Raw genomic sequence first — 27,970 nt, forward strand, 5'->3', positions numbered from 1 at the left:
TGTATTTGTTGATGACAAGGAATTTTTTTTCATCGAGTGTGTATTGGATTTTGAGATTTAATAAAGTTTTCAAATAAAATAATTAAATTTCTCAATTAAACTTTTAGTCGTGCCTTTGGTCAATTGACCGTCAATATCATTTGTCAGTCTGCCTGTTCCAAGTAGCAATTTCAAAATCATATCTAAAAATGAAGTTTATAAATTTTGAAATATAATCACATAATTGTGTCCAGAAATACAAAACACTGATTATTCTTCTCATTTATTTTTGTTCACTCCTTGCTTTTCATATACCTCTCAGCTCGTTTAAGAACTCATCATTCTTACTCATCCATCGATGGTTATCTTTGGGAAGTGACTATTTTCCATTGAAACTGTAGGGAAAATTTTTGACCTAGACTCTGCATTAACATCATATACGGGGAGCTAGATTGTGACAATAAGTAGCTTTGAAAACCTTGAAATCAAATTCTATGAAATAAATTACCTTATCAAACTTACCTGTAAGTTTAATTTCAAAGCTCTGTCTGCATTTGAAATAGCAATGTGCAAATCTTTTTTATAAGACTGGGACTTTGCAGTCATCTATAAATAGAAAAAAGATAACATTTTATTTCAATGATTACGCAGTTTGCAAATTCTTTGAGGTTAATAAATAATATGAAATATATATTTTTCTCATCTAATAATATTAGAGGAGAGAATCGTAAGAGCTTGATAATATATGTGTATGGTTAAAATAATATTACACCCTTCCATGTGGCATAGTTAGATACTGTCCCTGGACATTCCATCCGACAAATGTCTGATGTCAACAGGAATCATCCATATTGTTCACGATGAGCAAATTGGGGATTAATAATCTTCCTCAAGGAAAAAAAATGAAGTGCCCGAAGAGAGGCTCAAACCAGGTACCTTTTGGTCACAGTGCAATGCCTTAACCACTTGGCCATTTGATAATTATTACTCAAACTAGTCTTATTCTTTGACAGTAAATGTTGCCACTTAATGCAATTCCAAAACCCTGTGGTAAGTCCTTTCAGTAATCAGTCAATTGCCCAAGATGGTGAAAACTGCTACGATCTATATGAATATGAATGATGGTTCTATATTGGACAAGCTGAAACTATGGAAATGAGCTATATAAATGAGTATTTTAAATATTCATCTTAAACATAAAAAAAAAAAAAAATCAAAGTGCTGTGTATGAAGGTTATAAGAAAGTTTCTCCAATCATATTGTATGACAATAAAATAAAAGAGATGATAAAAATTAAACAACTCCAGTTAAAACTACTTACCTTGTTCATTGGTGCAGATCTGTGGTCATATGGTGTTAGTAGATGGGACCTTACCCAGGCTCTAGACACATGCTCATCAAGAAAAGTCACATGATACATATGCTGAATAAGACATAAAATGGAAAAGAGTCAATTTGAGCAATACGATAATAATAAAAAAAAAAACTTACTGGAAGGAGAAATAAGCTATTTGTTTTATTTCTTTATTATAATTATAGAAAATATCTCTTTTCACATAATGTTAGTGATTTGGAGAGTATTACTCTCAAGTTATTTCTTTCATTCTGTACAGAGACAGAAGCAGCTTCTAATGCTTCTCACACTATTATGTTATGAAAATCTATCCAGGACACAAACTCATCACCGCAATCGTGTACCGTCGCAAACAATGCATTTCTTTATCTTCCGGGCAACTCCTTTGAGATGCACCCGATAGGTAAGGCTGTGGTCCAGCGTAACTCCCAGGTATTTTGGATTCAGCTTGTATGGAAGAAGCTGGTCTCCAACGAGGATGTTCATTTTATGAGTGTGCCAACCACTGGATAGGTGAAATGGCAAAGCAGCAGAGATAGATGGCATATATCCCTATATGGTAACACATCTGGGCCCCAGGCATGGGCCGGACTGGCAGAGGCAATGTCTGACCTCCTTGCAAAAGGAAAGTTTCTACAAGTATGGAAGCACGTCAAGATAGTTGCCATCCTGAATCCAGGGAAACTGGCAAAGGAGGCTGACAGTTACAGACCCATATCACTTCTAAGCAGCCTGTACAAACTTTTGAAGCATGTACTACTGAAGTGATGGGGGCCGGTCCTAGACACTGCCCTGCCACCCAAGCAGGGAAGGGAGGTGCACCATGGACCAGGTTATAGCATATTGAAGCAGGGTATGAAAGGATACAGCAAACTGGTGCTGTATTTATAGACCTATCAGCAAATGCAGTCTGGTGCAAAGGGTTAATGCTCAGACTTGCAAAAATCATAAGGTGCAAAAAGACCTTGAGTGACCTGAGTGAAAGTGTTCTCTTCAATCATAGGGGAAAGACAATTCCACAATGCCCGGGGAGACACCACGAGCAAAGTCAGGAAACTGAGGAATAGGGGTCCCTCAGGGATCTGTTCTGCACCAATGTTGTTTACTGTCAACATTGCCAAACACTTCCCCCCTCCGACTGGGCTACACGGATGACTGCGTGCTCATTACTCAAAGTAAAGTGTGGATCCGTCTCGAGAGTGTACTCAGTGAGGACGTCACCAGACTCAAATCCTACTTTGACATGTGGTACCTGAAGATGAACACTTCCAAAACCGTGGCCACTGCATAGGTGAAATGAGTGATTCGGGACCCGTTTGCTGCAGTTCTTTATATTCTTGGCAATTGTGTCTGCCTCAGACTCTGGTGCAGCCTTCACGAAATTCCAGTCAGGATCCAATTTCTTTATCAGATGCCAAGCAGGGTGGCTAGAGTGTATAAAGTCGAGACGTTCCACAGTCTCCTGCCACCGTTGTCTCCTTCCTTTTGCCAGAGACTGAAGTAGTCTATTGGATACGTCCTGGGACTGGTCTGCTGGTACTCCTTGTACAGTTTTTCCGACTCCTCCATCCACCAAGGGGTGGAGAATTTCTGTTTGCCCCGTGGAATTGAACGGTGAGCGCTCTTAACCAGCAGCCTGTTAAATCTGATTATGTTCTCAGACTTGGGAGGAATAGCAGGGCAGAACCTGCTCGATATAAGAAGTAAATTCCTCCCAGTTAGCCTTCCTGAAGTTCCAACCGCAGAGTGGGAGAGACTACACCCTCTGGATTGCCAACCGAGTTGTGCCAAGTACTGACTTGTGCTGGCTATGCGGGAAGTCACCAAAGACTGTCTGCTTAACCTGCAACAGTTCCCTGTTAGCTCCCTTCATCATGAGGGTGAGGTCAGGAGTGTACTCATTCTTATGAGGGGTGACCGAATGATCATACACTAGGTGTAGATCATTACAGTCCATCCATGAGTGAAGTTGTCTACTGCCTCATTGCAGTCTCTGTAGACCCAATCGTAGTGGTGGCTATTAAAGTCTCCCAGACAGATAGATTGAAGGATGGCTAAACACGAGTCACTCCAGGCAGTTTGTGGATGTTGTGCAAATACAGTCCACCTACCTCGACAGAAATTCTATTCACCCCGTTGCTTTCCGTAATGCTCTCTATGACCCTTACCTTTTTTTTAGCATAAATGCTAACACCTCCTTTGAGCCTCGAAGTGTTCTCTCTCTGAACCACCGTATAGCCTGTGATCTGGAATCGAGAAGATTGCATGCCTGAGTAAAGATGGGTCTCCTGTAGTAGGAGAATGTCAACACTAGGGACGACCAGTAGCTTTGATAAAAGCTCATTTTTGGCCATAGTCTGACTCTCGATATTGAGGGATAGTATGCGCGTCTGGTTGCTGACCCCGATATCTTATTTTCCAGTTAAAGATGTGTTGGGAAGCTTGCTTATTTCTCGAACTCGCTGACGACCCTGGTGACACGATCACAGTAGTATTTGGCTAGGTAGCCGACTGCTTCGCCATTGAGATTCGTTTCTGGACTTTATCATGATTCTAGTAGTGTGGAGCCCAGGATGGCCAAAGCCATTGGGGCACCGGGTTGGATCTCCTTCGTCACATATCAGGGAGGGTCGTTCAAGATGCTTATAGTATTGAGGTTGTGTCCAAAGGCAGAAAAGCATTTGAAAGGTAACAAAAAAGAAAAAAAAAGGAATTATATATAAATAATGGATAGTTATGAACTCATATGAAAGACAACTCGTCTGTCAGAAAAGAACTCTAATCAACCATAACATTAATAAAACAACAATAGGCTTTAAACGTGCCAAAATGATAAAAAAAATAAATGAAACATTCAGTAGCAAAACAAATATGAGATTAATTGTTTTATGGAAACAGACAGGCATCATGCTAGTGGCAGTGGTAAGTTCAAAATATGTGTCATAATCAGGGTCAGTATCAATCATTGCAGGCCACCTGTTGAAGTACAGTTACAGAAAAAGGTAAAATTCCCATATGACTTCTGCTTTGATAATAATAATAATGATAATGAAGTTTATTTAAATTTTGCACAATCCTCTATACAATAAAGCTCTAGGTGCATAACAACAACATCAACAATTCAAATTTCTCTCTCTCTCTCTCTATCTCTCTCTCTCTCTCTCTCTCTCTCTCTCTCTCTCTCTCTCTCTCTCTCTCTCTCTCTCTCCTTCTCTCTCTCTCTCACACACACACAATAAATAATAAGTCAAAATTGATCTTATTCAATAATATCAATTATGGTTCAATGCTAAAATCAGGACTAAAGGACCGCTAAATCAATCTTCACAAATAATGTCTTTTCAACAGCTTTGTCAAAACAAGATCTTTATGTTATAAAAATCTGTTCACTTCATAATATTTTTTAAAGTTTACCGGTAATAGTCGTTTTAAATAGAATTTGTTTAAACTGAGCAAACATTTTTTTGTGGGCAAATCATATGAACGGGTTGTGTTACTGAAAGTAGATCGTTTCATCTGAAGAACAAACAAATGAGGCTCAGTGCCAGATATATTTTGTAAGCATGGAAATTTATCATTAATATCTGTCTAGTCGTTAAAGCGCATTATTTCCCTTTGTATTACAAGTATTGTTTTGTAGTTTTGATGACACGATTTAACCATAAAAACCTGGCAACTGCAGCCCATATTATGCTATCTAAAACAAATTCAACGTTTAAAGGGAATTAATCAGGTGAATTTCATAAGTTTAATCTTAGCCATCATTATGATAGCAACCTGTCTGATAACAAATATTAAAAAGCCTTCAGAGTGGTTATTGTTTTAGAGAATAAAGAGGTAACAAAAGTTATTACCAGTGACTTGGACCAATCGCTCTGTAGATATGGCTTTGTCATTACAATGGTAACAATCTTTTATAAACTGAAAGAGTTGCCACGCCACCTGTTTACTGTCTTGTCTATATTAGTCTGATCATGGCACTTATCCATTTCCAACAACAGACTGATATCGACTTATTTTTAAAAAGTTAATTGTTTTGTTTTGTTTTCATAATTTTGTATCTTTCAATGATGGTGCAGTGTTAGTACACATGTCAAGCAAATGGGTCTGATTTTTAAAAATTTATTTGTAGGCAAAAAATGCTGAGAAAGAATATTCTATCTTTTATGAGTCTATTTCGTCTGACACTGTTACTTTAGTTGATTTTCAGATTTTAATATTGTATTGTAGACTGGATATTTACCATGGAAATCCATCCATCTTGGCCCAGACAATAGATCCAAGAGTGAATTTTGTCAAAATATGCTCACTCTCATCATATTCTACTTCAGGAGCGTCACATGTATTTCGTAGCTTGTCTGAAAGCCAATCAGGAAGATAAGTTTTCTTGTCTTGATTTGAGTGTATTACAGAACAAAGACATGCATCATAATTAATTGAATTGGCTACCATAATAAAAAAAAAAAGTTTTAAATGATAATAGAGCAATACTAGCTTCCCTTAAAATACATGAATAATCAGTCACCACGTATTTGTAATAACTGTTTCACAAGTTTGTCTTTTGAAAATGATTGGAGTTATCATTTATAGTTACAAAATTTCTATTTGTGCTTATTGACATTTTTTTTAATGTAGAAAAATCACTTAGTCCTACACAATTTTATTTTGTAATCCACCATTTTATATGATATTTGAAGAGTTTCATTGTTTTCTTTACCCGAGTTCATGCTGCATTCCCAGTGATCTGGCACGTTCAAGGGGTCGGATATGTCAGGAACATATCTCCATTTACTGCAGTCTGTGATGGAGCACTGGACCCATGTTCCTTTTATAGTTGGAATTTAAAGAGAAAAATAAAACATACAATTTGAAATTCAAGTTAGGTGAATAAGAGATATTGATTAAAATTTGAGAATGGTTTTTCATTACAGACATTACAGTGCTATTTTTCTCTGTTTACAATGCATATGAGATGATTTTTTAATTAAAGCAAACTCTCTCTCTTTCTTTCTCTCTCTCTCTCTCTCTCTCTCTCTCTCTCTCTCTCTCTCTCTCTCTCTCTCTCTCTCTCTCTCCCTCTCTCTCTCTCTGGGTGTGTGTCTGTGTATGTGTGTTTGTGTGTGTGTGTGTAGGCTTGTCGTATTATATATAATGATAGCAATACCTGTTTCCTCTTCCACCTCCTTGCCTGCATTGTCTTTATTGGGTGAAATAAGACTGCTCTTGTTCTTGTTAGACGCAATATTTTCTTCAACTGTTTCAAATATAACCAAAATAAACAAACAATAACGATGGTCTAGAGTGAAGGTTTCAGTTCCAACATATGAAATAGTAAATTAAATGATAAATGAAGCTTTTCCCTATTTTAAAAATAAAAACTAATGTAACAAAAAGAATTAAAATGATAATATCTATAGCACTGTTATCCATGTTTGACACTACTCACTTGCACTTTAAACCGCATCATTATCAAGTTGATAATTTACCTGTTTTATGTTTAATCTTTGGTTTCTTCTCATTCTTTATAGGCATAGTAGCAGTAGAGATTTCTTTCTTTTCCTTTGACTGTTTGGTGGTAATTCTTGTCTTTTCTTTTTCTTTTTTGTTGACTTTCATGGGCTGTGTGCTTGGAGTATGATATTTACTTGGCTCTTCTGGTCTGAATTAAGAATTTAGTATAATAAAAAGAAAGCGGCAGAAATCGCAAATCATACATTGTTCAAGATATCTTTTTTTTTCATCTCTTACAGTTACATCAGTAAATCTACAATATTAAATAGTGGTTATTTACAGTCATTTTTAATGAAAGATGATAAGTCTTGTTTAATCAATAAATATTTTTGTTTTTAGTCTACATGACCATTATAACCGAAAGAATGACTGATATTCATTAGTCATTTCATTCTGCTTGATAAGTTTATCAAAATCAGTCAAAAACACACAAAAAACCCCTACACAAGCAAGCAAAATAGTTCTATAAGCACATTTGGAATGAAGATCATGTACAAGACAAAAAAAAAGTTAATGAATTAAAAGATATATATTTAGTGATTTGTGACATTCTACAAATTGCTGATTTAATTAGTGTTGTTTTATACTTCTGCTAGTTTCTTTTTTTTCTCTTTTCTTTAACTTTCTCATAAAACCTATACTTTAATAATTCTCTTTCAGAAACGGAAGAGATAATAACATAACGAAAATGCTGCTGTGAGATTTTTTAAAATGTAGGTATACTAAATTCGTGAGAAGTACCTAGTTGTGTAAAAAAGCAAACCTGTCATTCCATTGATCGATAGGATGGTCAATACCAAGTATATCTAATTCATCCTCACAATCTTTTGTAGTCGATTCAGGTGCAATAGGAGATTTTTCCTTTGATGCTGTGAGTCTGGGCGAGGTAAGCTGTACATTCTTCAAGGATTCTGAATCTTTTTAGGCAGTCAATAAAGAGAAATATAATAAAATAACTTTAAGCAAGAAACTTTAAGGCATTATTAAGAACGTGTTGCTTCAGTAATTTACACATATTCGTCTTCTTCTTCTTCTTCATTCCCCCTCATATTGTCTTCATGTTTGAATGTCTATTTAGGTGAAGGAACGTTCTTGTCTTCCTTGGTTCTGTCAGGGGGGGGGGGGGGGGGGGGGGGCATACAGTTTGGTCTCCAGAGGTGTGGTAGCAGGCCAAAAATCCTCTCTTGCTGTTACACACTTTGGGCAGGTCTGGAGTACATGGTGGGCGTCTTCTCCTTCACCACAATCACACATGCTATGTCCCTTATTTTCAAAACCTTGTGCATGTTGTGTTTCAGGGCGTTGTATCCTGATCGCAGTCTTAAGATTGTGACTTGGTATTTTCTATGTAATAGTTTGATTGGGTCACTTTTATTGAAGCTTGGGTGTGTCTTGTACCAGTTGGCTTGATGTTTGACTTGATTTCGCCAACTTCATAAAGGTTTTCATCTTGTGTTTACTCAGATCCCATTTTGGCCAAACTATCTGATATTATATTTTCTATGATGCCACAGTGACCAGGAATCCATTGAAGTCTCACTTCTTTTGCTCTTTTATTTATTTTCATTAGCTCTGCACTTACATGATTTAGGTCGGTTTGCATTGGATTTACACATATGAAATATTTGATAGACGTGCTACAGTTTTGTAAAGAAAAAAATGTCATTCAAATTAGAAAATAACACTGCTTTCATAATTTACATTTTAGAATATTTAATTATTTCATTATCGGCATTTTGATTTCTAGGGTGATAAGGTGATTATCAATAAATATTTCAAAGAAAAATAAGATGATAAGATAAACATGCTTGTCTAACCTTCATCCAAGGTTTGATTTAAGACACTGTTGAAAATCTCAGCATATTCTTCATCTGTCAATGACTTGGGAACAGTCTTATCAGCTTCCTTTGTTTTTTCTAGGTAAATGGATAAAAAAATTATTTTTTAAAAAATCTATTGAAATTAGTCTACCTTTATCTCTATCATAAGCAAATCTTTCACCATTGGCTAGAAGATGTGAGAATTTTGTCGATTTCTATCAACAAGATAAAATCAATATTGACATGAAACATGACTTACATTGTATTGGTTGTTGGTTGAAGAGAGAGAGAGAGAGAGAGAGAGAGAGAGAGAGAGAGAGAGAGAGAGAGAGAGAGAGAGAGAGAAGGAGAGGAGAGAGGTGTAGTGTGTGAGAGAGAGAGAGAGAGAGAGAGAGAGAGAGAGAGAGAGAGAGAGAGAGAGAGAGAGAGAGAGCTCTTTCAGTCAGACAATAATCACTCAAAACTACAAGTTTCAAAATATTAAAATATATTCACAATAAAAAGAGGAATATTTGAAACAATCATTAAATCTATTGCTTGACCATGACCAAAGTGATTCGAACCAATTGTATTTTGTTGTTTTTTTTAAAGTATTTTTTTATAATCTCATTTATAAAACCTAAAACACAACTATCATTACCAGAATGTCACAGTTGAAAATTGTATTAAAAGAAAAGTGTGGTTCGCATTACTGCTTACAACTGATTGGTGTGAATCAAATTTTCACTAAATTTTTAATCAATGACAGACACGCATATTTGTTAAGAGTTGTGTCTTTTTAAAAGTAAGTGAGGAATAAACATACTTTCCACCCCGATCTTTGATACAGGATGATTAAGCTGATTGCTTTTCTTCTCCCTCTTCTCTAGGGGCTTGAATGAAGTAGACTTTTTCAACTATTGGATTGAAAAATAAATATTCATGCTAATACATCAGATACTTAAAGTAGCAGTGACAGAAGGGATTTTACAACAATGATGATTGCAATTGCAATAACAACAACAACGAGGACAAAAACAATGATTATGACAACGATGACCGTGACAATGACTACATTTATGATGATGATGATGATGATGATAGTCCTAGACGGCACGTCATCGGATGAATGTCCAGTCATATCAGGAGTACCACAGGGAACGGTGCTAGGACCCATACTATTTCTTTGTTTCATCAATGACCTACCTCTACGAGTAAAATCTCAGATTAGGTTATTTGCCAATGACTGTCTAATATACCGACCAATAAAATCTGCAAATGATCAAAAATTGCTACAAGAGGACTTGAATAGTCTCAAAAAGTGGGCTAATAATTGGGGAATGAAATTTGACGCAACAAATGGTACATCCTCAGCACAGCTAAAAAGTACAATGAGACCTACAAGTTAAATAACACCGTCCTAAAACAAGTCGACGATAACCCATACCTTGGCATCACCTTCTCAAAGGACTTGAAATGGGGGAAACACATTAACAAAATAACCCAAAAGGCAAGCTGCACCCTCGCGTTTCTCCGCCAAAAACTTAGCCACAACCCAACGTCATGCAAACAAAACGCCTACCTTGCACTTGTGAGATCACAATTGGAATACGGAGCAGTTGCCTGGGACCCCTACCTGAAAGAGGATATTCAAAAACTTGAGAGAGTCCAGAGACAAGGCGCCCGGTTCATAACTGGGAACTATAAGAGCAGAACCCCAGGATGCATGACAACAATGTTAGAAGAAAGAAATCTCATCAGCCTCCAACAAAGAAGAAAAGAAACCCGTCTGTCATTCATGTTCAAGATAATAACAGATCAAATACCATCAATAAAGGCAGACTCCTTTTTCACGCCACGACCAAACAAAAGAAAAATCCGAGCACTCACTTTTGCCAACCACATAACCGAAAACCCCATTGACAGATACGCCACAAACAATTCGAACTGCTTCAAATTCCCACAGACAAGAACACAAAACTACAGAAATTCTTTCTTCATTAGAACGATCTCGGAGAGGAATGGGCTGGATGAACTGGTCATCATTGCACCACACCTAAACGATTTCAAAGCCCGACTGACATGGGCCCGCGCCCAATGAGGACGCCGCTGAAATACAACCAGACCATTGGTTTCTTCAGCGCCAACCATACAGATACAGATGATGATGGTAAAGATGATAATAATGTCACTGATGATGATTATTGTTATGTTGGTGATGGCGCTATTTGTAATAATTGTGTCACTACAAAAAGTTTGCTTAACAGCAAACCACATGTCATTGCAAAGAGGCTGGTAAGGAGAAAATTGTTTTGGGAAATTTGTCTAGATAAAGAAGCAAGTGTAATAAAATGTCAAAAAAATTTTCCATGAGGATGATTTATAGAGCCTTTGTAGAATTTGATTGCCTTAATTTATACAAGTGATCAATGTTCAACACTGTGTTATACTATGTTTATTTCCTGAACTCTCAACAATTGGCTCCCTCTGGTAGCTGTACACAATGAGCCCTCGCTAACCGATTTTACAGCGCATATTGAAAACTGCTCTCTACCCCCCCCCCCCACCCCCCAAGTTCCCTCCCATTTACAATGAATGTAAACTGATCCTCCTTCATGTGGGGTTTTTACATTTCGCCGAAAAATAGGAAGAGTTCTTTATCTAGAAAATTCAATACTTTACACTTAGCAGTGAATGGACAGCTGGGTCCCAAATAGAGTCTGTGTAAAGTTTGTTGCGACAGCCAGTGCTACATCATAAGGATTACAAGCAAGTTTAGGATGCAGAATAAAATAATAATTAAAAATAACATAGTAGTTAAAACGAAAGGAAAGAGAAATGCATTAGTAAATCATATATACCATTTCCTTTTTGCCCTTGTCTTCATGTTTCTCCTCTGTAGAGTCTGTCTTCTTAGTTGGAGCTGAGGATGGGGAATATCATTATTAGGCTACTAACTCTTTGAAATATTTGATTTGTATAAAGTGACCGTCTGAGACAGCCACTTTTGAAGGGTCCCCTTTGTGGCTGCCTTATAAAGTTTGACTGTACCAAATTAAGACATATTGCAACCGAAGAAAATTTCTTTACATTTATGAAATGTTATAGAATGTATTCAAGCCATGGGTATCCATATTCAAATCGACTTTAAATGAAAAAAGAACAAACATGCCAGTAACAGAGCACTGGAAGCTTGGTGAGAACTTTGCTTCCTGCAATGCAATGTCGACAATTATCCACAAAGTGTGGGGTCAGTAGAAAGACCAATCCTTGTGTTAATGCAGATATTTAACAAATATGCCTCAAAAGTGAAGTGTGTACAAATGAGAGCCGGCAGCATGATTTGCTGCAAACTGCAGGCCAACAAACTCCATAAAAAAAAAAAAATGATGGAAAATTCTTCTGATAATTTCCATTCAGGATCAATAAAGTATATATTATCTTATCTTATAGGGACAGGGGAAGCAAGACATACGCATATGTACAAATTGTAAATAAACATAACATATCAATCACATAACCGTCATAATAAAGACCACAACAAAACAAAAAAAAAAACAAAAAAAAAAACAACTAAAAATGAGTGTCACAATGGCAAACTCACTAGGCCATACTAGAGAACTGACACAAACAAATAAAGATAGCTTTTCCCCTCAAACAGAGGGTTCCAACCGCTCAGGTGGTAGTGTACTTGCTTCACAAGTAAAGGGACTGAGATCGATCCCGGGTGAAGTTCAGATTTTTTATTCTAACTCTCCTGACCACCGAGCAGTAATTGGGTAGCTCAGTCAGTTAGATCTGGTGGAAAGTACTTTGAGATAGACCATAATCTTATGCAAAGGGTAGCAAACGATTGCTATTGTCTATTCAGGGTGTCCAGGGAAATCCAACCTTAAAATTTCCTACCTAGAAGTGAAATTTCCTACCAAGTATTTTATCAATTCTTGCCATACCCACAGTGTTCTATACGCTTAAAAAGACAATCCTATTTAAAATAGGTTTTACCACCTCAATACAATCCATATTTCAAAGTAAGAGCAGAGGTGAAAATGACTGGTCACAAAAAGGAGGAAATTTCTCAGCGCACAGATCATGACCCATCCATGCAACTATAATCTATAAATTTTTAGACAACATTCCGAGAAATTTCAAACGTTTAAAAACTGACAGCAACATATAAAATCTTATCTACATAGAGAATGGTACCATGTGATTATACAATGTCAAGAGCCACCACCCACCCCCATTTTCACTCTTTAAAAATACTCTTATGAATTGTTGGTAGGGATGATGGTGATGTGATGGTAGTTGTAGTAGTGAAGTGGTGGTGGTGGTAGGAATGATGATGGTATAGTGGTTGTAGTAATAGTGGTAGTGTTAGGGATAGTGATGTGGTGGTTGTTCTAGCAGTGGTGGCATTGGTGGTAGGCATGGTGATGTGGTGGTGGTTGGAGTAGTTGTAGTGGTGGGTATGATGACGTGGTAGTTGACTACTACTAGTTGTAGTGATGGTATGGGATTTGGTAGTGGTGGTGGTTGCATTAGTGAGTGGTGTTGGTGATAGGGATGATGATGTGGTAGTTTGTAGCAGTGGTGGTGGCAGGGATGATGATGTGGTGGCAGTTGTAGTAGTAAAATAATAAAATTTTGTGCACAGCAGTTGTCCTTCATACATTTTTGATATCTCATTTTAAGCAAGAAATTCCTCGTTTTTCTCATTTTACAGGAAATTTCACCCTCAATCTCATTATTTCCAACATTTCCGACCAAGTATGAAATTTCCGACCAATTTCCAACTTTCCGACTTCCCTGGACACCCTGCTATTCAAAGTTGAACTCTGGCTCTCATGATTTGTTCATAAGCAAACCCCTTCACGATTGGAGAAAATTCTTGTAATTATTCTTAAATTAAAATTAAAAATGGGCTTTACCCAGGGTTTCAGCAAGTTTAAGACCATCCCAAAACGCACAAACATTTTTATTACTAAAAGTAAAAGATTCCTCGGGAAGTTATCAAAATGAGCAAAATCGTCGATTTTTTAAATCCACCAAATAATAGAGGTCAATTTCATATTGGTCATCTTGCACCCATCGATTAATTTTCACACTAAAAACCCACAAAGGAGCGTAAATCGGCTCTTTAAGACACTTTAAATTTAGATAAACGTCCAAAAAAAACAAAAAAAAAAAAACAAAACAAATTAAAAAAAGAACAATGACAACAACTCAACAACAAAAAACAACCAAACAAAAAACCTAGACGGTCATGAATTAGAGGGATGGGGGCTTCTTAATCTTAGCGTAAATCAATATTGATAACTTAACAAAATGTATCTAAAGTCGCTGAATTTTTAAGAGGGGGCACCCAATATAGTTATTTCATACCACTTGCCTAACGGCACATGGACCAGCAATAAAGACCAAAATTTACGTCTCTTACTTTCTTCATACTCGTATGAATGTCAAAAGTCGAAGTAAGAGAAGTCAGAAAGTAAAGTCAAAGTTAATGCGCAGATGCTGTCTCACTTCTTACCTGAGAAAACCTTCTTTATAATCTTTTGTTTTTCACTCATGTTTACTCAGTATTTGTTAATTAGTTACTTATTCAACGTACACGCGGAAGATGTAATATGAAGACGATAGCAAATTACTTCACCAATGAAACTCCGTAACTTTCCAACTTTCTAGCAGACGATAAATACCAAACGGAACAGAGCCAATCCCACAGTACCCAAAACATACATGCGCATAGCGAGGAAGATAAAGTCAAATGTCGTTTGGGAGATGACGTGCAACTATCCCTGTCCAACAATTTCATTATTTCATTTGATCCATGACTTCAAGGAATGCAAGTGGTTGTTGATATCTTATGCAATTAAAAAGAAGTAATATACTATTGGATTTATACTGTTTAGTGGTCCCAGACGTGCAATTTTAGCAAAATTAAAGTGCTTGTTTACATTGAGACACTCGTGTTAAAATATTCCGTCAGATGGCGCTTCGCTGTTTACATCCGCTTTAGTCGTTCACTCCACGATCTGTCAATCCTGCAAGATTTTATATCTTACACTTCTCATTCTAGTCCGCGGGTGCGCTCGTCGATAAATCATGATGGCCTCGGAAAAGAAAGAAATTGCCGAGTCTGATGAACGTAAGTCGGAAAATGAACGACTAAGTCCACAACCAACAGAAAGGAATCTTTCCTTTTCCAGTGCTGAGAAACATTCAAGAAATACAAGCATCGCCTCTTCGGAGAATGAGGAATATGAGTCGGAGCCAGCATCATCGAAGGACTTTGACTCTAAGCGAAAGAGGAGAATGAACTTTAAAGATGGGAAAACGGTGCATCCTAAAGTAAAATCGGTTTCACGGGAGGTTAGAGAACTTGCGAAAAAACAATTCGAGCTTGAGAAGAATCTGAAAATAGAAGGAATGCCTGACCAACCCAAACTTCGGAAAAGAAGGATGTCCGTGGGTTCGAATATAACCAGAGAGAAGGATGTTTCATTCAAAAGAAAACGACTGAACTCACTCGATCTTAGGCCGAAAAAAGATCATATGCCTAAGTGGGGACTGATGGGTGGAGACGCTTCTGACCCTCTCAATTTAAATGGCCTTGCAACAAGTGAGGAAGGACGACTTCTTAATCTCCGGACTCCTGAAAATTCACCGCTTCCAACGCCTGATTTCAGAAAAATTGTTTATGTTAAGGTTCCACCAAATATCGAAGACCCTTTGAATTTGGAAGGAAAACATGATCAAAGAGTGATTGATATGTTACTCAATGCAACAAGGAAAAAGCGACACAGATCCAAGAAAAACAAAGAGGCTGTGAATCAATCAAAGGAGGAAAATCCAGATACCAATAATACATCGGTAGAGCACAGCGAATCAGAAATTACAAAGGAGCCAGAGGTCGAAAAACAAAAACCATTGATTGATAGCTGCTCAACTGGAAAAGCTGAAGATCAAGCTGCTGCCACACGACCAAGGTCAATTAGCACAAGTCCTGACAGGAAAGTTAAGCGTCAGTTAAGCGGTGGGAAAGGAGTCAAAAGTATGCCTGGGCCTGATATACCAAAAAAATTTCCTGATAATCCAAAGTTTACTCAAGGAAATTACAATCGTTACTATGGTTACAGGAACCAAGACCATGTTCCTGATCCGCGTTTGCGCTATTTTAATCTCCAGTGGTTTGAAAATAAAGATGTTCTTGATATCGGGTGTAATGTTGGACATGTAACCCTAGCATTAGCTGATCAGTTTTCTCCTCGAAAGATTTTAGGTATGGATGTTGATGGGAAACTTATTGGAGCAGCAAGGCAGAATATCCGTCATTTGTTGAGTCAAAGGAGAAAGGATTCATCAAAGTACCCATCCGTTTTTGAAGCTTCTCGTGGCCCTTTAGAAGCCCATCCTTTGTCAGGTTCTTCCAGCAAATTTCCCAACAATGTTTTGTTTTTGCAGGTAAGTCGAGATTCATATTCTTGATTTCATTTTTTAATTTATAAAAACGGAGTGTCCACGTACACGGTAACCGGGCACCTAGCCTCAGGATCTACGTATATGGTAACATACACGGTAACCTTGTTTGGTGCATGGTAACTTATGACCTTGATCTTGTCTCTCTTCCCCCCCACCCCCCTTGCCTTGTGTGTGTGTTATAGGCAGAATGTAAGCAGACGTCCGTATGCCTGATTAAATTGGCCAAACAGAGAATCTATAATTTGGTATTAGACACCCACTACCCGATGTCTTGTCATTAATAAGCCTAGGCCTAGTGAGAGACAAATCCTATTGCAAACTGAGTAGAAAGTTTTCGTTTTACCATGAGATGCAAAGGGGAGGGGATGACACTATGACAAGAGAGAGCAGGGGGGGGGGGGAAGATGAAAGAAACAATGGGTTGCCTGATGATGTACAGTGCACTCTCCCGATAAGGACATGGCTCGGGACCAGAGGTGCATGTCGTTATTCGGAAAATTTCAAGATGGCGGAAAAAGGGGTGTGGTTAGACCCTTAGAATGTACATTAATGTACCAACCATAGTGGGTGATCAGTGATCGGACTTTCCAAACATGTAAAATACACGAAGTGTGTGTGTGTGTGTGTGTGTGTAGTTTTGTTGTTTTTTGTTTGTTTGTTTGTTTTTGTTGTTGTTTTTTGTGTGTCATTTTCCCTCTGTTGTTTATCCGGGCTTGGGACCGGCATGAGTGCAGCTGTATTTAATAATACAACTGAACACATGGCCACATTAAAAATGTTTTTTTGTGTGTTTTTTTTGTTGTTGTTTTTTGTTTGTTTTGTTTTTTTTGTTTGTTTTTTTTTTTTTTTGTTTTTTTTAAAAACTAACTGTCGGATTTCGATTTAGAGAAGAAATCCATAATCCCGGTCTGTCGCTTGTTGCTGTAAATCATAGGGCCGACTTTATCTTCCATCTGATGCAACAAGTCGAAAATAGATGCACCATCCTTATGTTGCAGTGCAAACCGTCTGAGAGTTTGTAGTGCCGAATTTGCGTCACTACCCGTGACAAGAGGGGCAGCTTCATCTTCATCATCGTCGTCATCTTCGGGTGGCTCCTGTCTCTGTTTGATACTGTCAACGATGGAATCGACTGATACATCGCTGGTCGCTGTCGATGTTGACGTATTCCTCGAGACCGGCATCTGCATCGTCGATACGATTGAACAAGGCAGACAGCTCCTCAATCGCTGAGTCGGCATTGGGTGCACGTTGAGTTGAATCCTCCTCTGCGCAGAAGCCAGCATGCTTGAAGCAATTGGCGATGGTTTCAGGTGTAACCATGCCCCAAGCACACCGCATATTGTACATCAAGGATGGAGACATTTTAGCTATTTTTATTTTTGTATCTAGCAAAGTCACAGCCGATTATTGCTAACTCAATGTCGTTATCCGGAGAGTGGTCTAAAAAGTATGTCATTATTTAGTTTTATTACTAATAACATATAGTAAAAAAATCGGGACCGGGGGCCAATGTCGTTATCGGGAGAATGTCGTTATCGGGAGAGTGCACTGTAGATCAAATGGGTGATACAGAGGAGCTTTATGATACATGGTGTGTGCAGTTTTAACCTCTTAACAGTACCACTGATTTTTTTTTTCATCCAGATAATAGTTTCCCTATTGTTAATGCAAAATAAATCGTTTCCACCAATTAAGCTATAATCGCATAACTTGTCTTTTAATGATAACATTAAATTAAGATTGAAGCTCGCCTTTAATGGGTTAAATTCTAATGTTTGGTTTGATTTTAAAAAGTATTGTTTGATTTTTTAAAATAACACACACAGGGCGAGAGAGAGAGAGAGAGAGGCCCATCCTTTGTATTGCAGCGGCAAACCAGTCACCGGTTACCGTGTATGCAGACACTCTCTTTTAAAAAATATTTGTTAAAAGCTCTTGCTTGTCAAATTGAGAGTACGGCGATGATTACACAATTTAATTTGCAATTGCAAAGCTGTTTAATTTTACCCTTAACCGTTATATATTTAAGTCAAAGAATGTTTATTGTCATTGGCAGAACTTTTCAGGTGCCACTCGGGGAATATATCTATAAGATTATTGGAATCAAGCCGTTTCTCTGGTCTGATATAAATAAATTTGTTTTTTACTTTCACTTTATCTCTAGTTGAGCAAGTTAGTTTATTTACAATTAGTCATAGAGTGCCGCCTGTATGTGGAATGTCAGTCTTGTCATTGCCTATATAAGCCTCTGGAGTTCAAATCACATTTTTACAGTTCATTTATCAATAGTTTATTACCGAATATTACATTTTATAACTTAATGGGCTGTGCGGTTGATTTTATTTGGCACAATTCTTTTCATTTTCACCGAAAGAGCAGTGTTCAGCATTGAATAAAATGCTTGGGACATGATATCTTTATTGGTAGATTATATTCTCACAAACAATGGAACTGTTTTGGATCCCAACATTCTATCAGATGCTATTAACTGCTCAGCATATTCTCTTACAATAATGTATTAGTATTATGTTCATTAACGGCTATGGTAAATTCTTTCTTTTTTTCATTTTTTTTTGTTCCAGGGTAATTACGTTCCTGGTAGTGAAGAAATCCTACAGATGCAAAAAGAAGAGTATGATACCATTTTGGCCCTGTCCATAACAAAATGGATCCATTTGAATAACGGAGACAGAGGTCTGAAACTTTTTTTTCGGAAAATTCACAAACAGCTGAGGCCTGGAGGAAGATTAATCTTAGAACCTCAGCCTTGGTCAACTTACAGAAAAAGAGCTAAGTTATCGGTAAGTGATGGGATGCATCTGATTTTTATTGTCGTTATGAGTAGGAGAGCTCCAAAATATCTAACTGAAACTGTGATATAATTTATGTTGTAATAAAAAAGGGAAAGTGTAATTTTAAAAACATTTTAAAGAGTTTTGTAGCACCTGCAATATATTTAGGATGGTAATAAAATTAAAATGCCACTTTATATAATAAGGAATGCAAATGTGCGGCTAGGTAGTCTAGTGGTATGACACTTGTTTACGGATTGGAAGGTCCTGGGTTCGAGTCTCGCTCAGTGCATAGTTGAGTCCTTAGAAAAGGCTCTTTACTCACCTTCTCTCACCTTACTCAGGTGTAAAATGAGTATCTGATAATTAACAGCGTTGTCTCTGTCGGAAAAAAATTGTAATATCTCCTAAACGGCGCCATGTCTCGTTCTAAATGTTACGTGTTGCTGTTGGTCAGGGACCCTTTAGTAAAGCGCTTTGAGCACGTTTAGTGGATATTGCGCTATATAAAAGCTCAAGGTTTTTGTATGGGTAACAATCTGATCAGTGGATTGTTCTATAATGCAATTAATGATTTATGAAATGAGTCTCATATTTTGGTTTAAAGAGTAAACTCACAGATAGCTTTTGGAAAGCTGGAAAAACAACGCTGTTTTTGAAATGCATAATTTTATATTATTACACATGCCTATTTAAAAAAAAAGAAAGAATGCCTTATCATTTCCTTCGTGACATTATCATAAAACCCATATTTTATGCACTATCATGAGTCACTTTTGTGGTTTATGATCAGCGCTCAAAGTGCTGGTGTATTACACAACTAGACAGAGAGGTGTTGGGGGTAGACAAGTGCTTCACAGCCACTCGTATAGCCTTTGTGTTAAAAGCTTGTCCTGTGACCTACATTAATATTTATGAGGTCAAGTCATTCATAATAGACACAGATTTCAGCAGACAAGAAATCATAGCATCAAGAACGGCTGTATTTTCTTTGATATCAACCTGTACTTGTACAAACACTACGATGGCCAAAAGAAAGAGTTGACTGTAAAGGTGGCAAAAACTCGCATTAAACTTGTACCTAACTGGATTAGACATAAACACGACGATAGTTCCTTTGAAAATATCCCCACTAAATTTAGAAGCTCCACCCACATTATCGATTGAATGAGGCGCATATAGAAATTTGTTTGGGTTAGGTATAGATAGTTACATTTTCAATTCAATTCAGTTGCTTTGCCTTCATATGTTCTAATATTTTAAACTTCCTTATTTTATGCATGGTTTTAGATGAGAAGGTAATGTTAAGTTAAATTCTTATTTATGTGAACATCTTAAACTCGAGTTTATAATCCAATATATACATTTTTTAATTGGTTATTGTTTGCAGCCAGAACTGTTCAAGAATTACTCTGAGATCAAGTTAAAGCCTGAGGGATTCAAGAACTATTTGTTGTCCATTGGATTTGTCAAATGTGAAGTTGTGGGAGTTCCTGTCACCAAAGCAAAAGGTGAGAGCATTGATGAATGAATTTTGGGTGATGATACCAGACCTACGGTTTTTACAGATTAATTGGTATATCAGACCAGTGCTGATGGTTTTTCACGATTCTGCAAGCAGTTAGAGAGTTGGTGTTTGTTGGAACAAACACATGCATTGTCCCACTCTCCAGAAGTTAGCTAGAGCCTGTCTGTCTATTAGTGGTAGTTTATGATTTATCTTGCTCTGAAAATGGGGGTGGGGGGGGGCAGCCGCAGTATAGAAGGGGCTTAAAGGCAGATATTGGAAAATTTTCCACCTTTTTTCACATTTTGTTACCATTGGCAAAAATATTATATCCCAGTGTTGACGGTTTTCCCCGATTCTGCAATTTTGAAGTCAGAGGAGGAGATGTCTCCCTTTTCTGCCTTTTCCTTGATTTCGGCAATCTCCCATTGTTCTTCTAATTTTGAATAATTCGCATTTCAATTCAGCAAATTTTTCCTATTCTCTTTATGAGGTATTGCAGCTGCATAATTGTTCGGTGTTTCTACTATTTTCATTGGAAGAATATAACTATTGCATTAGGAGTAAAGATAGTTGTTGACTACTATTGTTGTCCGCTATTTAGAAAACTTTTTTTTTTGTGATTGCAGCAATACCTATCTCATATTATTTCTATTGCAGTTAAAGCAGGGCTTAATGTTAAAGGCAGTTGTTCAAAATTTTCCTCATTTTTCAATTTTTGTCACCTTCAGCACCGATACTGAAATGGAGATTATTTTTTTTTGTTGAAGCCAGAATTGGACAGATTCATATTTTTTCACCAAAAATGTGACGTGTAAATGATTGAAGATTCATGTCTGCAAGAAATGATTATGTGCCCAAATGGAATGACCTTACATTAATTTTAAATCTTTTTAAAGTGATTATTCATTAAAGTTTAAAGATAGGGGAGAAAAGTCATGTATTTTTCGTTGCCTTTGATACTATTTTTTTTTCTCGAAATTTGGATTAATTAATTTTTTTTTTTTTCTCTGCATAGTCGCTTAGATATATTTTGTTAGCTGCTTGCAGGAGGTCTGCTCATTCCTTCATTTTGGATTTAATACCAATTTCTTATAATTTAACTGCAGTTTGTGGCAAAGGGATGTTGCATATTATTTATGTGATGCAAGGATGCTACAGTTATTTCAAAATAATCAGTTACCGATTTTCTATGTGCCAAAAAGGACAACACTAAAAACACATTTGTTCAGTCTACATTCCTTTGTTATAATCATGGCCATTGGTTTTTGCTTAAATTTGTGGCATTCATCCAACACCCTTTTGATAATGTACATTCTAAAAATTTTCTCTATAAATATAAAGCTGTTTCACTCAAACTGATTGTTACAAAGGTTTTGTTACGATTTTTTGTTTTGTATTTCCAAGTTTCAATTTAATCTCTATCCTTACACATCTAATCTGTATGTAACAAAATATAAATCAGTCCTTTGTAATGGGTATCCCAAACTGCTGCTGTGAATGATTCTTCACAAATCATCAAAAATGAGGTCTCTTTGAACAGTATCTCTATATCTCTAGAATTTAAGTTATTGGTGAAAAACTTATACCATTAAAATCAGCAGTCTTTGAAGGTTATAATATCCCAAATTGGGTCTGCTAGCTATTTTCAGTGCAAAGCGTCTTCTATGTAAACAAAACATATTTTTTTCTTTCCCTAACCAAGATTCATTTTTCTTTACAATTCATCAAAAAATGAAACTTTAAAAAACCTATTACTTGTTAAAATTTATTTTCCAATTTTGATAAAGTGTCAGTGTCGTGTAGGGTTGTAATTTATTTTTTGCTATTTGTATAACGAAATTTTAGTTTTGGGTACCTATTTGTAAACATCAGGCCCATCGGGTTTTAATTTGTCCTATTATCTGTAGCATTAAGCCTACAGTAGTAGCAATCAACTGCTGTCCTTTGGATAAGACTTAGTCTATGGCAAATAACTTTGCACCAATCTAATATTCCCGACCCTCCCCCCCCCCCCCCCCCCCCCCAAAAAAAAAAATCTGAGTTTCTTCGCTTGCAAGGTGATCACTATTCAACTCGGCTATTGGTGTTCCCAGTTTGTTATTCATTGAAGCCCTTTAATTTTTCCTATTTTGTTAACTATATATTGATTTCATCTGTAAATGTTCTCCAATTTCAGGTTTCCGACGGCCACTCATCTTATTCACCAAAGCTGATCCCCATTCGACTACATTGCCACAAATCCCAACAGGAAGTGATTTCAGACCTTTTGCTGAATATGCTGGTGGGGATCTGGCCGGTAGTGGTAGCGGCAGTGACTACATTCAGTGTACAGGCATGAGGACAGGAGCGTATGCTGACAGATTGTACGACCATATTGCATATCGGTCATCGGAGCCAGTTCGTAGTCAATCTGTTCTATCCCCATTGTATTACTCTTATTCAAATTCAAATGACAACTTTTGTTTCAGGAGTTATTCACCTTACTATCAAAGGCATTACAGACAACAAATTCCACCTTCCAGTAGTCGCACGAGTTCAGTAAACAGCTCTTCTACTCCCTTAGTCGTGGAACCATCTCCGGCAAGCAGTTTTTCAGGACAAGGGAGTCAGATTCAGTCAGGGAGTGAAAGGAGTTGGACCAGTGAATCATCTCAATCTAACTCCAGTTCATCCAGTTGTTCGTCATCTTCCTCTTCATCAGGAAGTGATTCCCCTGCCATTGGTAACGGGGAGGTGATGGAGGGTGTTGAATGGGCAGGGCCTGTGATTCCGTTGAACGGTGGTGAAAACTTGGGCGGTGATATGGATATTATCGGAGGCATGGTGAATGGACATCTTAGTGGTGATGAAGAAGAAGAGCCTTTACAAAATGGACATTTGAGTTTTAGTAGTGGTGGTACTAATGATGATGATGAGGCTAACAATGGCCTTGGTGGTGTAGGGGATTTACCAGGAAATGGAAACGCTAATGAAGAGGGCAATAATAGTGGTGAATTAAATGTAGTTAATGAAAACCAAAACGATGATGATGGTGAAGGGAATGACAACCTCAACCCTGGAGCTGGTGAAGAAGTGGTTAATGCCCCTATTGAGGAAGGGTAGACCTTCAAATTATGTGTATGTTTGGATTTTAACATACAGAGACATTAAACTTTCGCGGTAGCCAAACCGCTCAGATTTTGGCCTAGATTATCTGGCATCAGATCAACCTCTCTATTTGATCTTGATCGTGCGTTAGGAGATTCTGCGTGAATCTCCCCAAAACTCCCAAGGTGGTAAATGGGTACAAAGTCCCAGCAAAGGGGACAACAGTTGCTCTGTCTGTGGAAGGTTTTTACTACGCCTTGTCCAAAACGTAGTACTTTGTGTCAACCAGAGGGCAGGCAGAAGCTCTGCTCAGTGACAAGATTTTTAAATTCCGACTGAAGGAATGTCTCCTGAAAAGGATTCGAACCCACAACTTCATTATTCATCGGTTTGGTTTCATGAATCAGCTCTCTGAATTTTCTTGATTTGAGGCTGTATTGTCTGTGCTTTCAAATTTGTCATTAAAATAATATTACTGTGAGTTTGGATATTGTCTATAATGGTAATATCTGTCCCAATCTCTTTTGAGATCAAGAAAAATTTTGGATATTTTTTTCATGCAAGTATAGACATTTAAGATGACTTTTTTTTTTTTTCCCTTAATCAAAGGCTTTGCTTTGAAACAATAGGAAAGACTACAAAATAAGATTGCAGCTTACAATAAGCGAAGTTCAAACATTTTATCAATACATGTTTTTGATTTTGTTTAAATGAACCAGGATTTAAAAAACAAATTTTGGGTCCATTCGATTTTGATAGTATCATTCATTTCAATGTGTACTCGATTATAATTTAGAATAGTATGTTTGTTTCAATAGAAGTACATGAAAAATGCAGTGCATTCTAAACTCATTAACACATTTGATAAAGTTATATCACGATGACTGGTGTGTTAAGCTGAAGGTGTTTTTGTTATGTTTTTTTTTCTCTGTTTTTTTAAGAAATTTAATATAGGGGATAACTTATTTCCAAAGCTTTTCAGTCAAAAGTAAATGCATTTGATCTGAGACATGTGGCTTTCTTATAAGTCAAAAGTAAGTTAATTGATCTAAATCTAAGACATGTAGCTTTCTCGTTCAGCATAGAGTAAGCATTGATAGTCTGATGACTAATACCCTATTGATGGTGTAGTGAGCAATTGTTACAGTTCATTAAATGCTACAAGTACGGGTATATAACCTTTAGCTGCTTTCATCCTGGTAGTACAGTGGAATCCACTTATTTGTCCACAAGTCTTGTTTGTCCCAAATTTCATGCTCTTTATGTGTTCCATTGATGATGGATTAAGTCAACCAATCTTTCTGGCTCCCATAGAGGGCAGGGAGGTACATACTGTGTCTTCTGTCCTCCAATATCTTTTTTCCAACATGCTTTATGTCTTTGTCTTGGAATGAGATTACTTGGTTTTGTCCTGGCTCTGGCCGGATACCCTGGCTGAGAGGGAAACAATCAAATGTGTAGTTGGTTTTGGGAGATGATATTTTTTCCCTTGTAAATCATCTCTCTGTAATGTACTGTATCATTTTTCCTTTTACATATTTATGATTTGTAAACAATTGAGTGTGTTCCTCCTGACGGGGACCTGTGCTTATGTCTGGATGATACTTTTAGGTGATCTCAAACTAAGTACTTTGATAGTGTGCTCTTGGAATCTACACCTGTTTCCTATTTGAACTTATTCCCCTTTGTTTCACCTTTATTTGTAATTCTGAAACTTTTTACTATCCCATTTTCTTCCTTTTTACTGGTGCTGATATGACCTAAATGTGTTGCAAGCGCCGTAAAACCCTTAAAAACATGAAAACAAACACTCTTTCTGGTCCGGCGGTGTTGGCTGTATCAGAATTACACACTATTGTTTTATGTCACAGAATGATTAATGGGTAAATATGTTACAGTGAATGACATAATCAGTCGGATGGTGAAAAGGTTTGAATTGAGAGATTGCCACGTTTAGCTTGTCATAAATGAAAAAAAATCAACCCTTTAGTGCATCTTCGGGAAATACCAAAGCTTAATTTCACTTTTAAATATTTTTTACAGCGAGTCAAGTTGAAAAGTATGAAATTTGAGAAAAGTTCCTGGATACTATTCCCATACATCTGGCCGTAACCATGAAAATTCACCTGATTTACTTCAAATAAAGATAAAAATGCTCTGGTGAGCATATTCTTTCAGAAAATGCAAATCCAAAATTTTCGTCTTCCGACTGATTATGTCATGCACTGACACATATATCCAATTTTAACCTATCAAAGTGAGGACCTAAGGCACTAAAAGTTTGGACTGTAAAATATATTTGAGAGAAAAAAAATGGACCTAGTAGCTTCATGTAATATATTGTAATTAAAAAGTGCTTAAACGAAGGTGCAGAGAGCTCAAAACTCTTTTGGATTTGATTTTTAAAATGTTTTAAATGTTTGGATTCCACTTATATTGCTGATGTTACTGGGTTTTTGTTTTTTTATTGAAGGCTGAAGTGTGGTTTTGAGCCTGAAACAATGGTTGGACAGTATGTAATTCCTTTTTTCTTTTTTTTTTGGGTGGGGTTCTTGACCTCCCATAGTGGGCAGGGAGGTACTTGTTGTGTCTTGGAATGAGATTACTTAGTTTTGTCCTGGCTGGGAGGGAAACACTGTATAGTTAGTTTTGGGAGATGATATTTTTTTCCTTGTAAATCATCTCTCTGTTATGCACTGTATTATGTTTTGTTTATGTATTATATATGATTTGTAAACATTTGAGTGCGTTCCTCTTGGTAGGGACCTGTGCTTTTGTCTGGATGAGACTTTTAGGTGATCTTACACTTAGTACACTGATAGTGTGCTCTTGGAATCCACATCTGTTCCCTATTTGAACCAATTCTCCTTTGTCTGCCTTATTCTTGAATGCTTTGATTATAATTCTATAAATTTTTACTATCCCATTTTCTTTCTTTTTACTGGCACTGATATGACCTTAATGTGTTGCTGTTGCAAGCACCGTAAACCCTTAAAGAAAAGATAAAGATAATCTTGCCGTGCTGGGTGGGGTTCCTGACCTCCCATAGCGGGTAGGGGGGTACATATTGTGTCTTCTATCCCCTTATATCTGTTTTTCAACATGCTTTCTGTCTTTGTCTTGGAATGAGATTACTTGGTTTTGCCCTGGCCGGAGTCCTGACTGGGAGGGACACAGTCAGATGCATAGTTATTGTTTTGAGAGATGATATTTTTTCCTTGTAAATAATCTCTCTGTTATGTATTATTATATTTGTTATTTTGAATGTATAATTTTAGCATTTGAGTGTGTTCCTCTTTGTTGGATTTTGTGCGTGTGTCCGGATGAGACTTATAGGTGATTTCAAACTAACTACATTGGTGGTATGCTCTTGGAATCTACATCTGATCCCTATTTGTTCTCAGTTCCCCTATGTCTTACTTTTTCTTGGGTGCTTTAATTGTAATTCTAGAACTTTTTACTATTCCATTTTCTTCCTTTTTACTGGCGCTGATATAACCTAAATATGTTGCAAGCGCCGTAAAACCCTTAAACGCAAATAAAAAATTAAAAACAGAAGTTGTTAAATTTATTTTTGGTCCAAAATTTTAACTAACATACTTTTTTTCTTTCTTTACAATGATGTTACTTGAATCTAGTAAAAACCTCTTAAATAAAATACCATTTACAGACCTGCAATTCACTTATCTTGATTTTAAAAGGCCATGCACAGATTTTTGAAAATGTCATTAAAAAAAATTGTGTTTTTAAAATTGTTGGAAACATTGTTTTGAAGAAAAGTAAAAATTTCACCAAATGTAGCTAAGCAACGCAAACTTATTTGCAGGTCTAATTATCCAAACTGTGATGGGCTCATGGCTGTCATGGAAATACATACATTCTTTCAAACCAACGCAAAATAGTCATTGCAGCTAATGTTGCTCAATGTTAAATCAAGCCTGCAATTGTGTTTGGCTGTTAGACCTGCATATCGATGGCCCTTTGATCTAAGCTCTGAAGTAGCATCTTTGCAAAAGGTTACCTCAGAGGTTAGATCAATGGGCCATCGATATATAGGAACTAAGCTGTATCAATTTTCAAGCATTGTAAAGTGACAGGTTATGGAAGCGAGGGTTGATTTTGATTCGATGCAGATTTTGTTCTCTTTGAAATTCAGATTGTTCATTTGTTGCTTGTGATAGTTCTGCATACAAAATCAAAGGAGGTTACGTTGTTATTTTCCATTTATTTTCATCATCATCTTTGGCTTCCATATTGAATGTGAATATTTTTTTGCTGTTTTGTTTGTAATAATTGCCTTGTCATTGTTCCTGCAGATGTTTGATTTAAAAAAAAATTATTTATTCATTTTTGTGAGTTGATGTCTTTGAGATTGAGAGGTATTAAAGTTCCATGGTAGGCGGGGAGGTCACTCTTGCTGTCTTCTATCCTCCTATTTCATTTACAAAGT

General features: G+C 36.8%; 2 protein-coding genes across 3 annotated transcripts in view; one reads left to right on the top strand and one right to left on the bottom strand.

Annotated features, from left to right (window-relative positions):
- Window positions 1-14,469, bottom strand: part of LOC144970456 (uncharacterized) — a 26,399-nt gene extending 11,930 nt beyond the window's left edge. Inside the window, exons 1-12 of one of the 2 annotated variants that reach the window (XM_078910122.1) lie at window positions 14,386-14,469; window positions 11,505-11,566; window positions 9,470-9,560; window positions 8,662-8,760; window positions 7,608-7,761; window positions 6,820-6,992; window positions 6,498-6,587; window positions 6,051-6,158; window positions 5,577-5,691; window positions 4,234-4,309; window positions 1,301-1,402; window positions 502-585 (exon numbers count right to left, since the gene is read on the bottom strand). In XM_078910122.1, coding sequence (XP_078766248.1) covers window positions 502-585; window positions 1,301-1,402; window positions 4,234-4,309; window positions 5,577-5,691; window positions 6,051-6,158; window positions 6,498-6,587; window positions 6,820-6,992; window positions 7,608-7,761; window positions 8,662-8,760; window positions 9,470-9,560; window positions 11,505-11,566; window positions 14,386-14,461 — 1,230 coding nt within the window. In that variant the 5' untranslated portion in view covers window positions 14,462-14,469. Of the gene's footprint in view, window positions 1-501; window positions 586-1,300; window positions 1,403-4,233; window positions 4,310-5,576; window positions 5,692-6,050; window positions 6,159-6,497; window positions 6,588-6,819; window positions 6,993-7,607; window positions 7,762-8,661; window positions 8,761-9,469; window positions 9,561-11,504; window positions 11,567-14,176; window positions 14,354-14,385 lie in introns of those variants that run through there. The other variant, XM_078910123.1, reaches the window with a different exon arrangement.
- On the top strand, window positions 14,390-27,867 carry LOC144970458 (7SK snRNA methylphosphate capping enzyme-like). The gene is made up of 4 exons (XM_078910124.1): window positions 14,390-16,110; window positions 18,714-18,932; window positions 20,314-20,434; window positions 22,610-27,867. Exons 1-4 carry the CDS (start codon window positions 14,752-14,754, stop codon window positions 23,533-23,535), a joined length of 2,625 nt encoding a protein of 874 aa, XP_078766250.1. The 5' UTR covers window positions 14,390-14,751; the 3' UTR covers window positions 23,536-27,867.
- The last annotated feature ends 103 nt before the right edge of the window (window positions 27,868-27,970 follow it).

The sequence above is a fragment of the Berghia stephanieae genome, chromosome 4 (genome assembly GCF_034508935.2).
Source record: "Berghia stephanieae isolate SIO BIC M18660-M18661 chromosome 4, UCSD_Bste_1.3, whole genome shotgun sequence".
Taxonomy (NCBI): Eukaryota; Metazoa; Mollusca; class Gastropoda; order Nudibranchia; family Aeolidiidae; genus Berghia; species Berghia stephanieae.